Source organism: Lagenorhynchus albirostris, chromosome 18 (genome assembly GCF_949774975.1).
Source record: "Lagenorhynchus albirostris chromosome 18, mLagAlb1.1, whole genome shotgun sequence".
NCBI lineage: Eukaryota > Metazoa > Chordata > Mammalia > Artiodactyla > Delphinidae > Lagenorhynchus > Lagenorhynchus albirostris.
The window spans coordinates 69,321,871-69,342,161 of record NC_083112.1 but is presented as its reverse complement, the minus strand read 5'-3'; the positions used below and the strand labels follow the sequence as shown (position 1 = coordinate 69,342,161).

The window sequence follows — 20,291 nt, the reverse complement described above, 5'->3', positions numbered from 1 at the left end:
ACAATCAGCTCATTTATAATTTGTCACCTATAAATGTTCATACATTATTCATTGAATTAAAAGGGCAGAACAATTTCCATTGTTCCATTTATATTAAGCATGTCATTTTCTGTTCAGTTATTCTTCTCCTGAGCTTCAGAAATTTGGCAATCTCTTGTTGTCTTACCTGCTAGCCTCACAAATCCAATTACAAGTTCTTTTGGAAAACAAGCATTTTAAACTAATTTCTTGCAATTTTCATTCTAAAAAAAAAAAAAATCTTTTCACAAGTTGTGTGCTTTTATCCTAAGAACAGATATAATAATGTTTCTTAGGACAGTAACTCCTTTAAATTTATTAATTTAACTTAATTTATTTAATTTTAATTAAATCTGCATTTCCTTGTTGATAATTTCCTTGAGGACAAGAGGGCTTGTTATAGTAGAAATGACATATGTATTATTATAAGATGAAAATTTGGAAAATAATAAAATGTGTTTAAAGAACTCATACAACCTGCATTCCTGAAAATATTAGTTAAACTTTGCTGTCGTGACATCAAACCTGACTTATCTGTACAGCATGAATTCTCAACAGGAGGTGAAAACACCTCTAAGGGGTTAAAAATTATTCTTGGGGAGGCAAAAAAATCTTATTCTTGCCATATATAAAGAAGAGATTAATATGTTTATATTTATAACATAACTGTGCTAATAAAATTCCATATGGTGTAGTGATTAGAAACTAAATATCTAAAAAGACTCCTTGGCCGGGGAGGTGGTTAAAAAAAAAAAAAAGATTGCAAAACACTGACTTAGGAAAATTGTAAGAAGAAAGAAATATTTTGTTTTTTTCATGTATTGTTTTCAATTTTTTTCAAGTAATGTGACAAAAATCTTTATGAAAAGTTTATTATCCTCTTACAAATCTTGCCTTCACTCTTAAAAAGACAAGTTTCAACTTTAAGCACCCACCGATGGTGTAATATACTCTGAGGGCTCGAGGCAGAGGGAAGGTCCCACTGTGACCTTTTCGATGTGGGGACTGAAGAGTTAGGGGCCAAGGTCATGGGTGCTCCCAGGCTAGGAATGACGAGGCTACACTGCTGACTGCTAAGGATTTGCAGAGGACCTAGAGATTGTCATACTGAGTGAAATAAGTCAGACAGAGAAAGAGAAATATATGACATCACTTATATGTGGAATCTAAAAAAGTGGTACAAATGAACTTACTTACAAAATAGAAATAGAGTCACAGATATAGAAAACAAACTTATGGTTGCCAAGGGGGAGGCGGGGGAGGGATAAATTGGAAGATTGGGATTGATATATACACACTACTATATATAAAATGGGTAACTAATAAGGACCTACTGTATAGCACAGGGAACTCTACTCAATACTCTGTAATGACCTATATGGGAAAAGAATCGGAAAAAGAGTGGATATATGTCTATGTATAGCAGATTCACTTTGTCATACAGCAGAAACTAACACAACAATGTAAATCAACTCTACTCCAATAAAAATTTAAAAAAAAAAAGGATTTGAAGATAACCTCTAGATTGGACACATTCTTAGGTGATGCTTCTGGGGAACCCTTCCAGGTAACTGGGTTCTGCAGACAGCCTGCTAGCCTCCTTTTTATACGGCCAACAGCATGACGGTTGCAAGTTCCACCCTGTCCAGCAACTGTCAAGGTTGAGTTCCTTGAGGCAGGCTGGAGTCACCCATTGAAAAGAGGTTACTAAAAAAACCTCACTGCTTCTACCCTGATTCTTCCCAACTGTTGTCTTCTGCTGAATTGAAATCCTTTGCTAAACCCTCTAACCTACACTAAAATAACTGACAACTTAATTTTCCTAAATCCTTTTTGTAATTCCTGACATAGTTCTCCCCCACTCCAGAATAACCCATAATTACAAGTAAGTTAGACATATTTTTATGCATAATATTTTTCCATGAAATTTCAGCACTTTGGGATTGATACTGGTTTTCAGAGAATGGGAACATTAGCTTGTTAACAATTAACAAACTATGTTAGAAAAAAAGGTATTTGCTCCCAGGAGAATTGGAATCAGGAATTCTAGTAGGAAAATCAGTGGGAATATGGGTATTTATACATAATCACATAATAGTTTGCTAAATCACTTTTAGTGCCTTTTAGTGTCTTTGAAAAGCATATAAGTTTTCCCACCAGGCAAATAATAATGCAGATGGATCCAGCTGCCTATTTCATTATAAATTATGATCATTTAAACAGGTCATTCCATCTGTCTTTTGATAGCAAATGCAAAGTTAGTAAAGTGATTAATTGTATTTATATGTAATTAGACAATCTATTTGGATATATTTCAGGCATTTATTGGTAGTTCCCTGCTTTAAAAAAAAAAAAAGCCTACTTTGATATGGATTACATTCCTTCCTTTGGAGTGAAAGTCTAAAAATACAGGTGAGGGAGAAGTGGAGACGTGGGCAGTGGCCAGTGCTCCCTCTGCTGATACAGCAGCCAGGCCAGGCTGCAGGGGAACCTTCAGGACGGATGCATCTGAGTTTCAGCTTTTCCTGAACTCTGCCAGGATGCCTGGGGGAGGGGACAGGTGCTGGACTTCCTCATCGTGCTGCGGGCCCTGGAGTGAGAAGTCAGGGCTAGAGAGGAATTGCCTCTTGTTATGACTTGCAGGGATCTGGGTCCTCTGGTCGCCTCAGGCTGACCCTGCAAAGGAGTTGCATCTGCCCACTGGTTCCTTGTGGTCCCGGGAGGTCTAACAGAATCCTGTTGATCTCAGTGATCCAGGAAGGGAATCTCCCCAGAAGCTGAATTTCTCCCAGGAGGGAAGTTAGGAATGGATTCCACCAGCCTGGGAAGAATCCTGACACGAAGCGGCTTCCTCCTGCTACCCAGCAAAGCGGCTGCGGGGTTTTAGGTCTTTTACCACAAAAAACATGATGCCTCATACCATCCCTTGTTTACCACCGCTCAAGAGAGCATTTTTAAAAAAAATTTTTATTGGGGTATAGTTGATTTACAATGTTGTGTTAGTTTCTGCTGTACAGCAAAGTGAATCAGTTATGCATATACATATATCCACTCTTTTTTAGATTCTTTTCCCACATAGGCCATTACAGAGTATTGAGTAGAGTTCCCTGTGCTATACAGTAGGTCCCTATTAGTTACCTATTTTATATATAGTACTGTGTATGTGTCAGTCCCATGTTCCAGTTTATCCCTCTACCCCTCCTTACCCCCCGGTAACCATAAGTTTATTTTCTACATCTGTAACTCTGTTTCGATTTTATAGATTAGTTCGTTTGTAGCCTTTTTTTAGATTCCACGTATAAGTGGTATTGTATATTTGTCTTTCTCTGTCTGACTCAAGAGACCGTTAAAGACAGACAAACAAAAAGCATATAGCCATGAGCAAGCAAAGAAAAATATTCTTACACAAAGGGATTCAGAAACTGAGGATGGAACTGGGAAATCCAAGATGAACATCTAGTACAGGAGTTTCCCAGTAGAGTAGAACTGACGGGAGAGAGAGTAGGGTTTTTTCCCCCCAGTGTCTCAAAGGTAGATAATTAGGACAAAAAACAAACCTTCTGAACTTTGACTAACATTTTCAAAAAGTGAGCTGAAAAGGGCATGGTCATTGATGAGAGCTAATTATTAATATAGGAGAGCAAGTGGAAAAAATTAAAAAACGGTGGAAAACATGAGGGAAAAAGCAAGAGACTCGCCACTTGGATGTGAATAATAGGAGCCCCTGAAGGACAAAGGGAACAGAAAGAAGAGTAATAATAAATGAGAGAAGAAAATTTTCCTAAACTGAGGTAAAGCATAAATCTGTAGATTGAAAGAGCTCACTAAGTCTCAGGATAAATGAAAAAAAGGTACATTCCTAGGCATATCCTGGTGACCTTCCTTGGTTGCAAGCATAAAGAAAAAACTTTTTTAAACCTCCGAATGGGCTTAAATAACCTGCAAAATCAAGATAAATATATTGTGCTTTGGATGACTCATCCTTAGTATTGGAAAGTAAAGGCAGTGAACCAACATATATATTGACCACTGAGAGAAGAGAACTGCAACTCAAGACTGTATGCAGCCAAAATATTCATGTCAGTGTTAAAAATGCACTTTTGATAGAAAAGGATTGAGCCAGTATACAACCCTGGATGTTTATTTGAGGAAACTACCCCAAAGTATCCTAAGCCTAAGACAAATTCTTCACAGTCCAGAGGACTAGATAGATAAGATGAAAAGGAAATAAAAGTAGTGGGTGTTGAATCTAAATGGAAGATGGTAATTAAAATGTCAAGTAAGGGTCCTTGAAAAAAAAAGAAATAATTACAATTCAAAAAACTAGAATTGGGACTTCCCTGGCTGTCCAATGGTTAAGACTCTGCGATTCCACTGCAGGGGGCACGGGTTCAATCCCTGGTCACTGAACTAAGATCCTGTATGCTGTGCGGCACGGCCAAAAAAAAAAAAAAAAAATTGATGGTTGATCTCAGAAAAAGCAGAATTTAGGAAGAGGGGTGATATCACTGGGAGTGTGGGTGAGAGAAGGATACTATGAAGTTTGTAGGTTGGCAGGGGTATGAGGGAAGAGTGAGCAAGTACATTTGTGCGGGAGAGGAGTTTACAATTATTCAATTTGGATGCAATAATAAAAAAGTATAGGTTGATGTAGGACAGTTGGGAATTAAACTGGGAGATTAGAAAAGCAGAGTCCAAATAAACAAGGGGGAGAAAAGACATTAACAACAATTTGACCAAGCCAGAAAAGACAAGAAAAGGTTAAAAGATGAATATCAATGACATATACAATAAACTAGAAACATAAGACCAGGTATAACTTTGGCACGCTATATGTGAGAGGGTTGAATTTTCCTATCAAAAATCATAGAAAATATGCCTTTAAAGGAGAAATGGCTGATTAAAGGTTGGGGCAGAGAAGGTCCAAGATTTTTAAAAAATCATAGAAAATATGATTATGTTTAAACACAAAATCAAATAGTATCTTGATTCTAGGAGACGCATACAAAGTGGCCCCAGAAAGGGGCTGAAAATCATCTATGAAAAAACTAAAAGTGACATCTAAAATATTAAAACATTTTAAATGCTTAGCAGACCATGCAAAAAAAATTAAGGAATATTCTCAAGGCCAAAAATTGTGTTGATGTGAATGAAGAACAGCTAGTGGGCTCTAAGGCCAGTGGCTGCCCTGAGGGTATTTGCATATGCTTGTCACCTAGGACTTGCCATTTTAGGAGCTGTATCCTGGACAGACAGAGGGGCTGTTCAAGGTGAAGCGTCAAAACAGAGACACCCCCATGTAACATCAGGACACATGAGGTCTGTACCTCAGTGAGAGAAGGAAAATGGCCATCCCTCAGAAGGAAACAGTGGGGAAAACTTAAGTCTTGACCTTGACTCCAAAAGAGTAGGGAAAGAGTACGCTTTGTGAAAATGTGTCAGCACAAGCCTGCCTGTGTGGGATTGGAGTTCAAAATCACATTAGTTTCAGGTCTGAGAAATGTCAGCCAAGAAGTTGATTTAAAGGGGCAGCAAATTTGTAAGATATCTCATGCCCTCTGCTGAACCAGTTCTTTCTGAAAAAAAAAAAGTACTCTAAACACAGGTCTTGAGAATCTAGAGGAAATTAATGATTTCCTGGCAAAGTACAAACTACCAAGTTGATGGACGAGGTGAGAAAGCTGATCAGAAGAACATTGGAAAGCTTTGATCTACCGTTACAAAAAAGATTGGGCCCATGTGGTTTTTCTGCTGGATTTTTATCTACTTTCAAAGATGAGATAACTCTTATTTTATTTAAGAAATTACAGATTGTACAAAAGATGGGAAACTCCGTAATAAGTTTGATAAGGCTACCATAGGCTTAACCCAAACCTTATAATTATAGTATAAGTAACATTACAGACCAATTGTATTTATGACAGTAGCTGCAAAAATTATAAACAAAATATTATCCAATAAAATCAGCATAAGCATCTAGGGTTTATTCTAGGAATATACAAATCAAGGACTCCTGTGATATATTTCATTGCCTCAATGAATTAAAGGCTAAAGCCCTCTAAGTAAAATAAAAGAGAAAGAAAGTACTTAAACATGGTAGAAATTATTACCCTAAGCTCAGTGCAACCATTATATATGAATACTGAGAAACTTTCATTGAAAATAAGGGGCATATTATGGACTCCTGTTATTACCACCACATTACTTAGTATATATTACTATTTGGCTATACCATTATAGCTAATGAATTAATACAATTAACTCCAAAATAAATCTTGAAAAACATCGTATCTTCATTGGCACATGAAATATATATATATGTTTTTAAAGCCCAAGAGATTTTTAAAATTTTAGAATTAATAGAAGAATTTAGTAAGGCAAGTTGAGAAAAATCAGTATAAATAAATCAGTAGCTTTTCTTTCCACTGGAAATAACTAGGTAGAAATGGTTAAAAAAAATAAAAAAGGTAAAAAAAATTCATTTTCATTAGTGACTGGAATATTAAATGAATAGAAATAAATTTCAAAATCAAACAATAATATATCTTTATGGGGAAAATTTTATTAAAGAATATGGGCCAAATAAATAGAAAAACATAGTGTGTTTCTAGATATGAAGACTATCTATTAATCCTTCTAAGGCATGTACAAGGTAAAGAAAAAAGTTATAAAGATGGACACATGTGACCATATAAAAATTAAAGTGCTTATAGAACTAATTCCACTAGAGTTAAAAATCTAACTATTGACTAGGGAAAAAATATTTCAGTTTATATAGCAGACAAAGATGAATGTCCTTAACATCAACAACTCCAAAAACTGATAAGAAAGAAACAACACCACCATAGAAAATTGGCAAGGTTATGAACAGAAACTTGTTTTAAAAAAATAATCTAAGTCATCAATACATATCTGGACAACTAAGCAAAAGTTTTATTAAGTTTGATTACATCAGGTGATGGTACAGATTTAGGAAAAGAAACACTTTCCTACCTTGCTGAAAGGCAAATGACAACGTAACATTTTGAAAGTAATCTCTTAATGCTTTCTAAAATTTAAAGTGGGCAAACATGTCCTTTGCCCCAGAGGTGCCAGGTTGGAGATTCTACTTATTGATAGGGAAGCCCAATAAAAACTGATATTGCATAAGGATGGTCAGTACAGTCTGTTTTTGAAGTAGCAAAACGCTTAACCATTTTTCCTGATGATTCCTTATCCAAGAAGTACCGCCCTTTAATGAATCAGTAGAGAAAATGTTGAATTAAATAAACATTGAATACCATGCAAAATTATGCAGCTGATAAAAAGAATAAGTAGAACTTATATCTCTTAACCTGAAGGCACGTCCATGATTGTTAGTGAGAAGCTGAAGAATGACATAAAATGTAAGCCCATTGTGTGATTATGTATGTTTGGATGAGGAGGGAATATAAAACATGGTTACCATGAATCACCTGGGAAAGGTGGGCAGGAATTTTATTAATACTTTGTGTATTTAGGATTATTTCACAGTTAAAATGTATTACTCTGTTACACTTTTTTTATTGAAGTATAGTTAATTTACAGTGTGTTAGTCTCAGGTATACAACAAAGTGATTCAGTCAAATACATATATATACACATATATATGTGTGTGTGTGTATATATATATATGTATTCTTTTTCAGATTCTTTTCCGTTATAGGCTATTACAAGATTTTGAGTCGAGTTCCCTGTGCTATAGAGTAGGTCCTTGTTGTTTAACTATTTTATATATAGTGGTGTATATATGTTACTCCCAAACTCTTAATTTATCTGTCCCACTCTCACTATCCCCTTTGGTAACCATAAGTTTCTTTTCTGTGTGTCTGTTACATTTTTGAAAAGGGACATGTCAATTTAAATTATGAGGCAAGGTGGGTCTAGAGAAGTAATGTTAAGTTCCTCCTCACACCTAAATTAACCATCTGCAATCCCTTTAATGTTCCAGTCCTAAAAATGTTATTAAAACTCCACTTTCCTCACATTTTCCAAATGTGTGTGGAAGAAAATCCCTTCCATGTTGGCCTAGAAAAAGAGAAGCAAGCTATCCTTTATTCCTGTCTTCCAACAAATCATTTGGTATCTTCTGACAGGGATGTGTTATGACTAGTTGCGCTCTTTAATTAGAAGTTAATCTTATGTCACTGACATGTACACACTACTCTTTAATTAGAAGTTAATCTTATGTCACTGACATGTACACACTACTGTATATAAAATAGATTACTAATAAGGACCTACTGTATAGCACAGGGAACTCTACTCAAAAGAATAGGGAAAAGAATCTAAAAAAGAGTGGATGTATGTATAACTGATTCACTTTGCTGTACACCTGAAACTAACACAATATTGTAAATCAACTATCCAATAAAATTTTTTTAAAGTTAATATTATATTGCCATTTTAATTCCAGTTGTAAACTTCTTTATAAATTGAGTGCTTTTATCCATAGGACAAGCAAACGAAAAATACTATGCTATGTTTGTATATGTACTTTATAATATTGTTATTTGCAATAGCAAATTCCTAGAATTAATGTGATAGATTAAGAGATGGAACGAATTTATTAACACAGTAATGTCGATTGTTAATTTATAAAATTAATAATGTAGACATATTAATTTATGTGTGCATATGCACACACACATAAACTCCTTGTTATATTGCGCTGGCCAAAAAGTTCATTTGGGTTTTTCCCTAAGATGTGATGGAAAAACACGAACGAACTTTTTGGCCAACCCAATAAAATCCAAAATTCTCTGCTGTTTATGTGGCCCAAGATATAAATGATATATAAATTTTTAAATTGTAGTTTAATTACACTTAGTAATATGTAAGTGTAATTATACTATATCATGTGCATTGTAGAAACTTTTTTTAGAAAATAAAAATTATAGAAAAATGCAGCCTTTCTGTATATAGTACTGTAATTCTATAAATGGCTATGACTTTTAATTAATATCAAATGATGAATAGTGAGGAAATAATACCACTCACAAACATTTAATATTTTAACGTATTTTTCTCTGATTGCTTAAGATATATTTGGTCTGTGAGGTTCTAGTTGGTGTGTTTCAAAACCGTATTTTTAACAATATTGTTCTAGATTTTTATATGATATGGCTCCTCATTTTATATGATAGTGGCTAAAATTCATGCACTAACAACCATATGAAATATTTTGAAATAAATTATAGTTTTACATTACAATTTCACTGTCCCTTTGTTCCTCTAGGTGGCTTTTACGGTACTTTTTGATTTGGAAGCACTTCTGAAGATATGGTGTTTGGGATTTACTGGATATATTAGCTCATCTCTCCACAAATTCGAGCTGCTGCTCGTAATTGGAACCACTCTTCATGTATATCCAGATCTTTATCATTCTCAATTCACATACTTTCAGGTAATACAAATAATGCCTATTTATCTTTAGAATTATTTTCTTTCCAGGGAAAATACCAACAACTGTAGTAAATACAAACTTCAGATAGGCCCTGTGACATTTTAAATACCAAAAATAGTGCATTCATTTCATTGTTTTAAAAACTCTGAAAATTCAGAGTAATAAATGGAGATGTTTTACGTACAGTTCATAGATCAACACAGTGTGTAGAGGTACGTATTTTATATGTACATGGATATTATGCATCTGTGCATACATGTAAAATTTTAAACTACATCAGATGTTGACACACACTTTAAAGAGCAGGAAATATGAATTTAATTCCAAGTGTAGTTCTCCCTTCTCAATAAGTCTAAATATGTTTGCTCAACACTAACTTACAGTTGAAATAATAAGAAATAAAACTTACCTTTACAGATTGTAATTAGTCATACTTCATTATTTATGAATTCCTATTAGTTTCTTTGTGATGATTAAATAACAATACCTATAATTTTTTACTTTTTTTATAATAACTGGATATCTATTTTTTCAAATGTGATATATTCAATCACATTACTTTATAATTATTCAGTAAACAAAAGTAATTATTACTTACGCTCTTTGTAATTGTTGAATAATAGCAATATGCTGAGCGTTCTTTTTAACTCCTTGGTCAAAATATAATATATGTATATGGGATAGCTTAATTTTTAAAATCTCAAGTATAGTCATTTTTCTGACTCAGAATTGGTCATTTGTATAATTTATCATGTAAATATCAGAAGTTGCATTGTTTTCTTCATAGATATTTTAAAATAGTTGGAGAATAAAATGGCAGTACAATTTTCAAAGAAACAATTCAGAGAAACAAGATTCTAACTCCTTAGATGAAAGAAAATACATTCCAACTTCACTGAACTTACTTATTGATGATACCAAAGCCATCATTTTCAGAGAAGTATTAACTTCAGGTGCCCGATCGTGACCTGAAACTCAGCACTCCTGATACCTGGGAGAAAGGACGTGAAAATACAATTCGCAAAAATGAAAAACATACCCCACAAACACACATGAAAAGCTGAGCCTCTCGTAGTCACAGCCAAGCACCCAGTGAACTCACAGAGGGTATCATGGTTCAAGCTTTCAGTACTGTCAACATCTTTGAACAGAAATCCCTTGCCACTGGTTGGGTTATATCCTCAGCCTTGGTTATCATAGGTGAGATGCCTGGGGCAAGAGACATACACATGTTTGAAACTCTTGATACAAAATATGCTTTCCAAACATTTGTGTCATTATATGCTCTTGGGCACTGCTGTCTAGATTCACAAAATCAACATGAGCATTTAGGACCTACATTAGAGAATCATTGTACATAATTACAGAAAATATGCCTCATAGTCAAAACTACAACATATCTTTTTTCCAAACCTATTAAATTAAGAAAGACATCAAAGCCTATTACAGCAAGGGTGCCATATAAAATATATTCAGGGCTTTAAAATTCTTATCATTTCTCATAGATAATTTTTCAGTGAAAAGTTACAAATAGGTCAGAATTTTGCACACAAAGATATTCATTCTAGAATTGTTTATGAGAGAAAAAAATGGGAACTGTTTAAGTGGTAAGCATATGAGGAATAGCTTAGTAACTCATATGCAAATTTGGCCATAAAAATAATTATGATGAATTTGTAGTAACTTAGAGATATGATTGTTCTATTTAAATGCAAAACAGTATAAAATTATATAACATGTATAGCTACATATCCATGCTATATATAACATATATAGCTCTATATATGTATGTAAAATACCTATAAATGAAAAAATGACCGGAAAGAAATAAACCAAATCATTACAGATGATTAAAAGTCACCACCTCTGGGTTGTTTTTCTTTTCGGCTGCGTGACTTATGGGGTTTTTAGTTCCCCAACTAGGGATCGAACTGGGACCCTCAGCAGTGAGAGCACGTAGTCCTAACCACTAGGTTTTTTCTTCTACTCTGTTTTTCACAAAATATCTAAAATCAGTGTGCATGGCTCCAATCGTTTTATATATAGACATATAGCTATAGATACAGTCACAATACAGGGTCAGTGAAGTTTGCAATTTTAATGTCTGTAAAACTTGTAATAGTTTATGTTAATAGTAGAGTGATTTTCATTTGTATCTCTCTATACATGGCCAAGTTTATATTTGTCTAATGAGATAAACACTGTCTCAGTTATTTTGTGCCTAGAAGCTAAATCTCTCAAGAAACTTAGATGTCACAAGGATTTTTGCAAATTCACATCTGGAGAACCCACTGTACTGAACAGATTGGCTCTTTATGGGCTGACTTTGATCTCCCCTGTTGGTCCTCATGCTTGCTTCTCATCTCACTTGACCTTTCTTCATCGTGCTGGCAGCAGTTCTTCCCGTAGTGAATGTCACAATTTTTATATCTAAATGAAGTCAACAATTTAGTACAAAATGTCTCCCTTTATATCAGTTATCTCTGAGAGTTGGGTGTTATCCATCTCTTTATTCAGATGAGAGTTCCTGAGCACCTACTATGTGCCAGGCACTGTTCCAGATCCTGAGGGCAGAGAAGTGAACAAGGCAGAGAAGATGCCCACCTCGGGAAGCTTGCATTCTAGAGGGCAAACAGTTTATACACAAGTACACACAAGTACACAAGTACGAGTGCACGAAAGGAATGCGAGTACAGGAAATGCCATCCAGGAGAGACAAGCTGAGTGAAAAGGATAGAAGTTGTGGGGTGAGGGTGCTATTTTAGATAAGTTTGCTCAGGGAAGCCCTCTTTGAAGAGGGGACATTTGGGCAGAGAAGGAGCGAACCTTGAGAAGGTCTGGGTGGATGCATTCCAGGTAGAGAGAACTACATGGCACCTGTCCTAAGGAGAATACATGCTTGATGGAGTGAACATAGGGCATATTACAGGGAGTAATAAAGTCTTCGCAAAATGCTCTGGTTCTGACATAGCAGGGTGATGACACCAGCTGGTATTTATTGTGCACCTACTGTGTGCCAGGCACTCTGCCGAGTGCATCGCTTCATTTGTTTCTCGTTAGAGAATAAACTGTTTTGATGGAGTGTAAACTGCAATCCCTAGAGACTGAATAACTTGCCCAAGACCACATAACTAGCAAATGGTGGAAACTCATTCCCAAGAAGTTTAATCTTATATTCATATTCTTAACCACTCAATTGCTACAGTATCTCACTATTAATCAGCAGAGTGACCTTTAACAACAGACTTAGAAATGTGACCAGGAAAATGTGCTTTGGAAGCAACCACAAAATGTCCTACAGTGCTTATCTTTGAATGTATGGTTTACTTTATTTCGTATCTGTAGGAACACAGAATCAAAAGGCTTTATTGGGTAGACAGAGTGAAAAGCACACTTATCCCCAAATAAATGAAAAGGCATAATTAGAATTACCGATAAGGATTTTGCCTTTCCACAGATGCAGGCCTGCCCCTTTGAAAATGCTTATCAAATCACCAATGTGGGAATTGTGTTAAGTTATGTTTCTTCCAGCTAATGAAATATTAATTTATCAAAATTGCACAGATGTGCATAGACTGTTTTTATTAGAATTTGGGACAGGATTCAAGATTACTTAGGCAATCTTTTAAATATGATTTTAATGCAAGTGGAGAAAACACAAGGTACTGAAATTTGAGCAATAAACCAGTTGAATTGTTCCTGTAAACTTTCCTGGACTCAGCTGTTTAACTATTAGATACTGAATCATTTATGTCTAAGAATAAATAAAAGTGTAAAATCTTTTCATATTATTATTCTGGATGTTACTATTTTAATAGTTCTTATGATAAAGCTGTTTGCTTGTTATTTGGGAAGATGACCCAAGTGTAATATGTTCTGATTTGGAAATGTATGTTAAGAATTATAGCGGGAAAAACTAGTAGCTTAACCATGCCTGTGGTATAATGTTTAATTTGAACAATATAATTTCTCACATAAATTTTCTTCTTAAAGTATTAAGTAGTTTAAATGAGCATGAAGGAAATCTACATTTTTCTCAACTTCTTTAAACATTTGTCCATTAGTTTATTAGACGTGCAGCTACAACCCACACTATTGGTATTTGTGTTCTGCAGACAATGAGAATACGGTTCACCATTAGTAGTTCCTGTTAATTCAGAGTCTGGGGGTAGCGGGTAAATGTGGCTTCAGGGATGGCCAAATTCAGAGACTAACATGGTATTATTGGGACCCCGTCCATTTCTCCACTCACCTTTCTTCTGTGTTGGTATCATTTCTAAGCTCTCTTTGTCCATGTGGTGGCTAAGATGGCTCCCAGAAGCTCAGGGCTTATGTGGCTCTTACAGTAATTCCAGCTGGGGCTAAAAAATAGGACACCTCTCATAGGTCCCACAGAAGTTCTGATGACTGAGGTCATTGTGAATACCCTGGCCAGGCCTGGATCATGGGGGTCAGGAAGTCCCTTCTGGACCTCATAGACTAAGAGGATTAGGAAGCTAGGGTTGCTGGAAAAATCCAAACGCATGTTATTTTGTGTAAAAATTTAAATCTAGGGGGTTTGTTTGTTTGTTTTGTTTTTTGCGGTACGTGGACCTCTCACTGTTGTGGCCTCTCCCATTGCGGAGCACAGGCTCCGGACGCGCAGGCTCAGCGGCCATGGCTCACGGGCCCAGCCGCTCCGCGGCATGTGGGATCTTCCCAGACCGGGGCATGAACCCGTGTCCCCTGCATCGGCAGGCGGACCCTCAACCACTGCGCCACCAGGGAAGCCATAAATCTAGGTTTTTAAAGCATTTCCTGTTCCTTACTGTATTCTTTCTTCTCCTGAGAAGCCTTTACAGACACCTTAAGCTCTTATTGATAGCGAACCATCTTGGACTACCATTCTACTTATCATCTTTCATTTGTACCAAGACCACAATTTTCCTATTTTAATATCTCTAAACTGGGATGTGTCTTATAATCAGTGGTGTGTTATACTTTAATTGGCGGCATTTTTCAGTTTCTCAGTGGTACATAAAAAAATCGATGGCATCTTAGACTTGTTGAAAAATGCTACTTTTCCATATTTTATACTTCAACTTTTAATGATATTCTACTTTATATTTTTAATCTTATAGATATGCCCTTAAGAGCTGTGCCTTTGTATTATACTCCTTTTGTAACAGTAATAGCCATTGAATCTTATTTGTCCAACACAGTGTTTGGCACATAATAATATTTGTTAAGTGAATGAGAAAATTAATTAGTTATGGGTGGTAGTTTTTGCATATATATATATGCAAAACATTTAAACATGTGTGTGTTTAGATAACCAGCTGAGCACGTATAACAAAGTTCTAAAAAATACAGGGCTTGCGTAAGATAGAAGTGTGTTTCTCTCCAGTTGGTGGGAGTCCAGGGCAAGTAGGTGGCTCTGCTCCCCAGGGCCATCCAGAAAGCAGGCCTGTTGGGTTAGACTGAATCTATCATCTTCTATACGAGGCTTCTATTTTTGTTCCAAAGGGACAATTACAGTTGTTTTAATTTCCCAGCCAGAGGAAGGTATGAAAAGAGTGTCCAGGGCAAATTATTTAACTTAAAGTGCAAAAATCACTTCTTTTCACATTCCATAGGTCTGAACCTAGTCCACCGGCCACAACTAGATACAAGTGGGGCTGGAAAATGCAGTCTGTAGCCTTGCTAGGCTAAAATTCAGCAAGTTCTATTAGTTAAAGGAAGGATAGAATAGATCTTAGCGTAGCAGTCTCAGCCATGAGTAAAGACTCCTTGATAGATGGATTTTTAAAATTTCCTTTTGAATGTACAGTAATCCCTAGGAAAGTTTGTTTTATGAGACAGTGAATATGCCTAATATTGAACTAATGTTTTCTTTGATATTTGAACATTAGAACAAATGTCAATTTTATTTCAACAATATGTGTTAATTAATGCCACTTTGAATTATCACATCATACATTAAAACACTGAGTTGTCACCATTTTCCTTCCTTCATTCCTTTGGGATTTATTGAGTTCTTGCTATATGGCAGTCACTGAGCTACTGATATCTTAGTTATTAAATTGTTTAATTTAATTGCTAAATGTGATTTTATAGAGTGCTATGAAAAATGAGATTTTAGTATGAACTTATTTAAGATTCAGTATAAATAAACGATCAAGTGTGTGTGTTTTTCTCTCCCACAATAGGTTCTCCGGGTAGTTCGGCTTATTAAAATTTCACCTGCATTAGAAGACTTCGTGTACAAGATATTTGGTCCTGGAAAAAAGCTGGGAAGTTTGGTTGTATTTACTGCCAGCCTCTTGATTGTTATGTCGGCAATTAGTCTGCAGATGTTCTGCTTCGTCGAAGAGCTGGATAGATTTACGACGTTTCCAAGGGTAAGAACAAAAGATGCAGTCAGTTTAATTCAGTTATTCTGAATCAATATCAAAGTAATTTCACTTTAACAGTGGTTTTAAAATATTGTCTTTTTCTGTAACTTGGAGTAGTTCAGTTTTAATATTCAGAGTGGTCTTTTCTGCAGAATACAGGTGTTTGAGAACATTTTCAGCATGTTCAGATTATGTGTCAATTCTAAAATTCTGGAAATAATCTTAATAGAATGAGATGCAGAAACCAGTAAAGATGGAAGATAGGGTTCTTAGTACCTATAAATGAAAATATAGCAGAACTTTAAAATTATTAATTTAAAAATGTTTAAAGTTTGCTTTTATGTGTTTGTGAGAGTTAACATTTTAAATCTGTTTTACAGTTCATATATATTTTTATGTCAGGCATGATCTAGAAGGAAATTTTGATTTTCAATATATGAATTTCATAAACTCTTCAGATTTGAAGTGTCTTTAAAAGATCATCTAGTTCATAACTCTGTATTCTTGTTAGAATTCACTTAGGCTAAAAAGAAAGTTAAAAACCAGTCAATCCATAAAGAACTTGTGTAGAAGATACAGCGCCTAATCAGAAGGATCCTGAAATTTAACTCCATGTGGATTTAGAAATATGAAAAAATATAATGACCAAGGCAAAGAATATATATAGATATTTTTATAGCCTTGGGGTAATAACAACATATATTTTTTAAAAAAATAAGCTTTGAGGGCAAACGTGTCTGTAACGTAACAGATAGACTAACATAGCCTGGGTTATTTTTTTAAATTTTAACAGATAGACTAAAATACTCTGGGTTATTACTTGTTTTAATCTTGTACTAAATGTGTTACTCATTGCCAAGCATTTGTTGAGTGCCTATCAAGAGCCAGGCCGTGTTGGCCATCCTGAGACATAAACAATTAAGTTCCTAGTCTTCAGGTATTCTCAGTGGAGGGTGGGTAACCAGTAAGTAGACATAAAACATGACAGGCTTTGATAAAGGCAAACACAAGGTGCTCTGGGAACCCCAAGGTGAGGTCCATAACCAGGAATGGAAGAATCCAGGAAGACTCCCTGGAACAGGAAGTTAGTGAGGAACAGCTGGATGGAGCCAGAGGAGGTGCACAGAGAACAGTGTTCTGGGTCATGGGGACAGCATGTGCTGAAGGTTGAACTGAGCTGTGTCTTGTTCCAGCACTTAAATAAGAAAGGGCAGTCGCTGACAGGAGGAGGATATAAAGCCAAGGAACTTTTAAGTTGGTGAAAGCGTGATCACGATTAAATGCCAGTGAGAGAGCGCAAGGAGAGGGCAGTAAAGATGTGTGAGCTAAAGAGGATGCTGGCAGAAGGCTTCTGAAGGCAGCCTGCAGGGCACTGGGGCAGGGCAGGTGTCGAGGTGGTCTCGTAGGACAGCAAGCCGAGGCGAAAGTCACAGCGAGCCTTGGTTCACTTTCAGCCGCAGTGCAGGCAGCAGGCAGGAACCGGCACCGCTGCCCAGGCCCTGTTCTGCCCACTGGACAGCACTGGGTGAGGGGCAGGTGCGCAAGCCCTGGCACGGTGACGAGGGAGGGATCTTTGCCCAGGAGCTCTGGGCAAAGCTCCTGCCCTTTTATGAACCGGGGAGGGCGTAGGGGTATGACTAGAGGAAGGGCTAGAAGTGAAAATGTACTGAGTCAGGATGGAGAAAAGTGCCTCAGCTGAGGCCCCCGCGTGGGGGAGACCTCCGAGCAGAGGCACGCGGGCTGGGAATGCCGCTGTGCACAGGAGCGGGGCAGCCTGGGGGCCGAGTCCTTGCCTGAAACTCCCTGCAGGCACTGCAGTGCACAGCTGTGCCCCAAGACCATGTGGGGAGGGCAGCTTCCCTCCCCTCCCCATGAGCCTGCCGGGCAAAGCCTGGTCCCTGGCCGTGGTCGGGTCACTTAGGATTGGCCTGGAGCCAGACTCCTCTACAGTGGGACCAGCTCTTCCTCCAGGGATAGAGAGATGTAAGCAAAGATGACAGTGTTGTCGTCAAGGCCACCTTCTCTTAGGCTGCCCCTTCACTGCCCCCTCGCTGGGTAAATACAAAGAGCAGGCTGCCATCCCCATCATGATCACCGTCCGCCCCTCAGGCCAGTTTAATTCAGCTCCCCCTAAGGGTCAGCCATTGTTCTAGGCCCGGGGTGGGGAATGGGTACTAAACGGTAACAAGCCTTTATTTATTACACAGACCTATCTTAATTTCATACCTTATCTTCATTTTTTGCCCTTTCCTCTCATTTCACCCCACCAACTTTATATCCTTTACCCAAAACCTCTTTGAACCAGATGATTTTTGGAGTGCAGAATATTCTAGATATTGTAAGGGTGATATCACCCTCCACAGCTGTCTGAATCAGCACCCTGTAACAAACACATTAATATTTCTCTAGCGAAACATCAACCTTCAGACAAAGAAGGGTAAATAAATACAATAAATAAGACCTAGGTCAGATCAGACTTTTGCCACTAAATGAGCTACCAACAAAACCAAACAAAATACCTTTGGGTATTTTCAAAATGTTCTGAATATTGAAGCTGTGAATAAGGGCTGTGGGCCTGCATATGAAAGCATCATGGATAAGAGTCTATACTTACTGCTCCATCACTTCTTAGTTATGTGACACCAAATGAATTATTCTTTAAGCTTTTATTTTTTCACATCTAAAATACAGGCAAAAATGGTATTTCCCTCATAGCATTGTGTGTGTTGAATGATATACAAAAACAACCCAACTCTGGGTTTAGAAAGCATTAAAAAAGTGATATCCCTGCTTCCCTGGTGGCGCAGTGGTTAGGGGTCTGCCTGCCGATGCAGGGGACACGGGTTCTTGTCCCGGTCCGGGAGGATCCCATATGCTGCGGAGTGGCTGGGCCCGTGAGCCATGGCCACTGAGCCTGCGTGTCCGGAGCCTGTGCTCCGCAGGAGAGGCCACGGCAGTGAGAGGCCTGCGTACCGCAAAAAAAAAAAAAAAAAAGAAAAAAGAAAAAAAAAGTGATATCCTATATAATATATTTGAAATTGGCATAATACAGAGGCTACTCTGTATTAAAGACAAGGCTGCTTTAGATCCAGTCCTGCCTTAGCCCCTTGGGATTTGCTCTAATTTCCCAGCCATAATTGTAATCAAGTAGCATTGTATTTTCAGATCTCCAATTACTCAGTTGTGCTTTTCCGCCTGATTACTGTGACCATCTTAATGAAAGCAGCCAGCAACTATGGGGCCTCTAATCAGTTATACAGCAGCTGACAGCGTTGACACGGGAAGTGACTAGATTTCTCCTTACATATGAATGCAATTAAGAGTTAAATTCCTGAAACATAATCAAATCTTGCAAGAAATGTTAAAAATATTACAATTACAAAAAGCCATCATTATCATTCCCAGCCAAATAAAGCATCATCTGTTGGTGGCACTTGCCTGATATGAAATGATCAGGAAAGATGATTATAAACACAGGGCAGACGATGCTAGATTTTTGCGGGCTTTGTCCTCTTCCATCCTCATGGGACAGCTCCCTCATTACTCAGTGGCTGGGTGTTGAGGTAGGTTGGTTAATTATATTATTAGCCAAAGCACAGCGCATTAGGAGAACAGATTTTCTGTAAGAAAAATCACGTGATCCATCCCAGTGCAAAATCGGAACTTTTAAAATCAGCAATTGTTTGTATTATCTTTACTTGGATCCACTCCATCTTGGAGGCTAGCAACCCCCATCACACACAGGACCATGGGATGCAGGAAGCAACTGCAGGAAGGTGTGAGAGGCTCAAGAGAGGACCGGTCATGAAGAGAGGAGCGTTCTTGGTGAAGGGGACCCAGCATCTGTGCCCGGGAGATCATTACTCTGGCTGTTTCTGGAACCTGACCTTGACCCAGCCATCCGGGGGGGGGTATAGTCTCTCTAGGGAAACAGGACTAGATGTAAAACCCAACACTGGTTTGATTGGACCTGATTGTATCCTGGGCTCCAGCAACCTGCTGTGAGACCCCTCTAAGAGGAGCTGACATGGACCTGGGAAGCTGGTGTCCCTTCCACATCCCAAGAAGAGAAAACCCTGAAGGGGCAGAGCGACATAGGAGACAACAGCACCCGGGCACACTAAGTAACCGCCCAGCGCGTTGACCCTCTGATGCAGCTCCACCTACGCTGGAAGACCCCAGGTGCTTCTGGAGATACTCAAAGGTGAAAGGATACTAAAGGGATTAGGATTATTCCACCGGTTCCCCAGTGGGTCTCTGTGCCTCATTCGACCACACTGCAGCCTGTGCTCCATTTGCAGTAAAACTGATCCTTCTTCAATGTAAATTGCCTCATGACACTCTCCTATTTAAAATACTTCAAGATTCTCCTTTCCCTCAAGATAACAAACATTTTAATAGGGTTTTCAGTATCTTTTCCGCTCTGGCCCCATTTACCTCTTTGGGCTCATATTTCAGGATTTCCCCCAACACAC

At 37.5% G+C, this 20,291-nt stretch overlaps 1 protein-coding gene across 1 annotated transcript in view; it reads left to right on the top strand.

Annotated features, from left to right (window-relative positions):
* Nucleotides 1–20,291, top strand: part of NALCN (sodium leak channel, non-selective) — a 293,862-nt gene that overhangs the window by 128,473 nt on the left and 145,098 nt on the right. Inside the window, exons 12-13 of the mRNA XM_060129171.1 lie at nucleotides 9,275–9,442; nucleotides 15,631–15,822. Coding sequence (XP_059985154.1) covers nucleotides 9,275–9,442; nucleotides 15,631–15,822 — 360 coding nt within the window. The remainder of the gene's footprint in view (nucleotides 1–9,274; nucleotides 9,443–15,630; nucleotides 15,823–20,291) is intronic.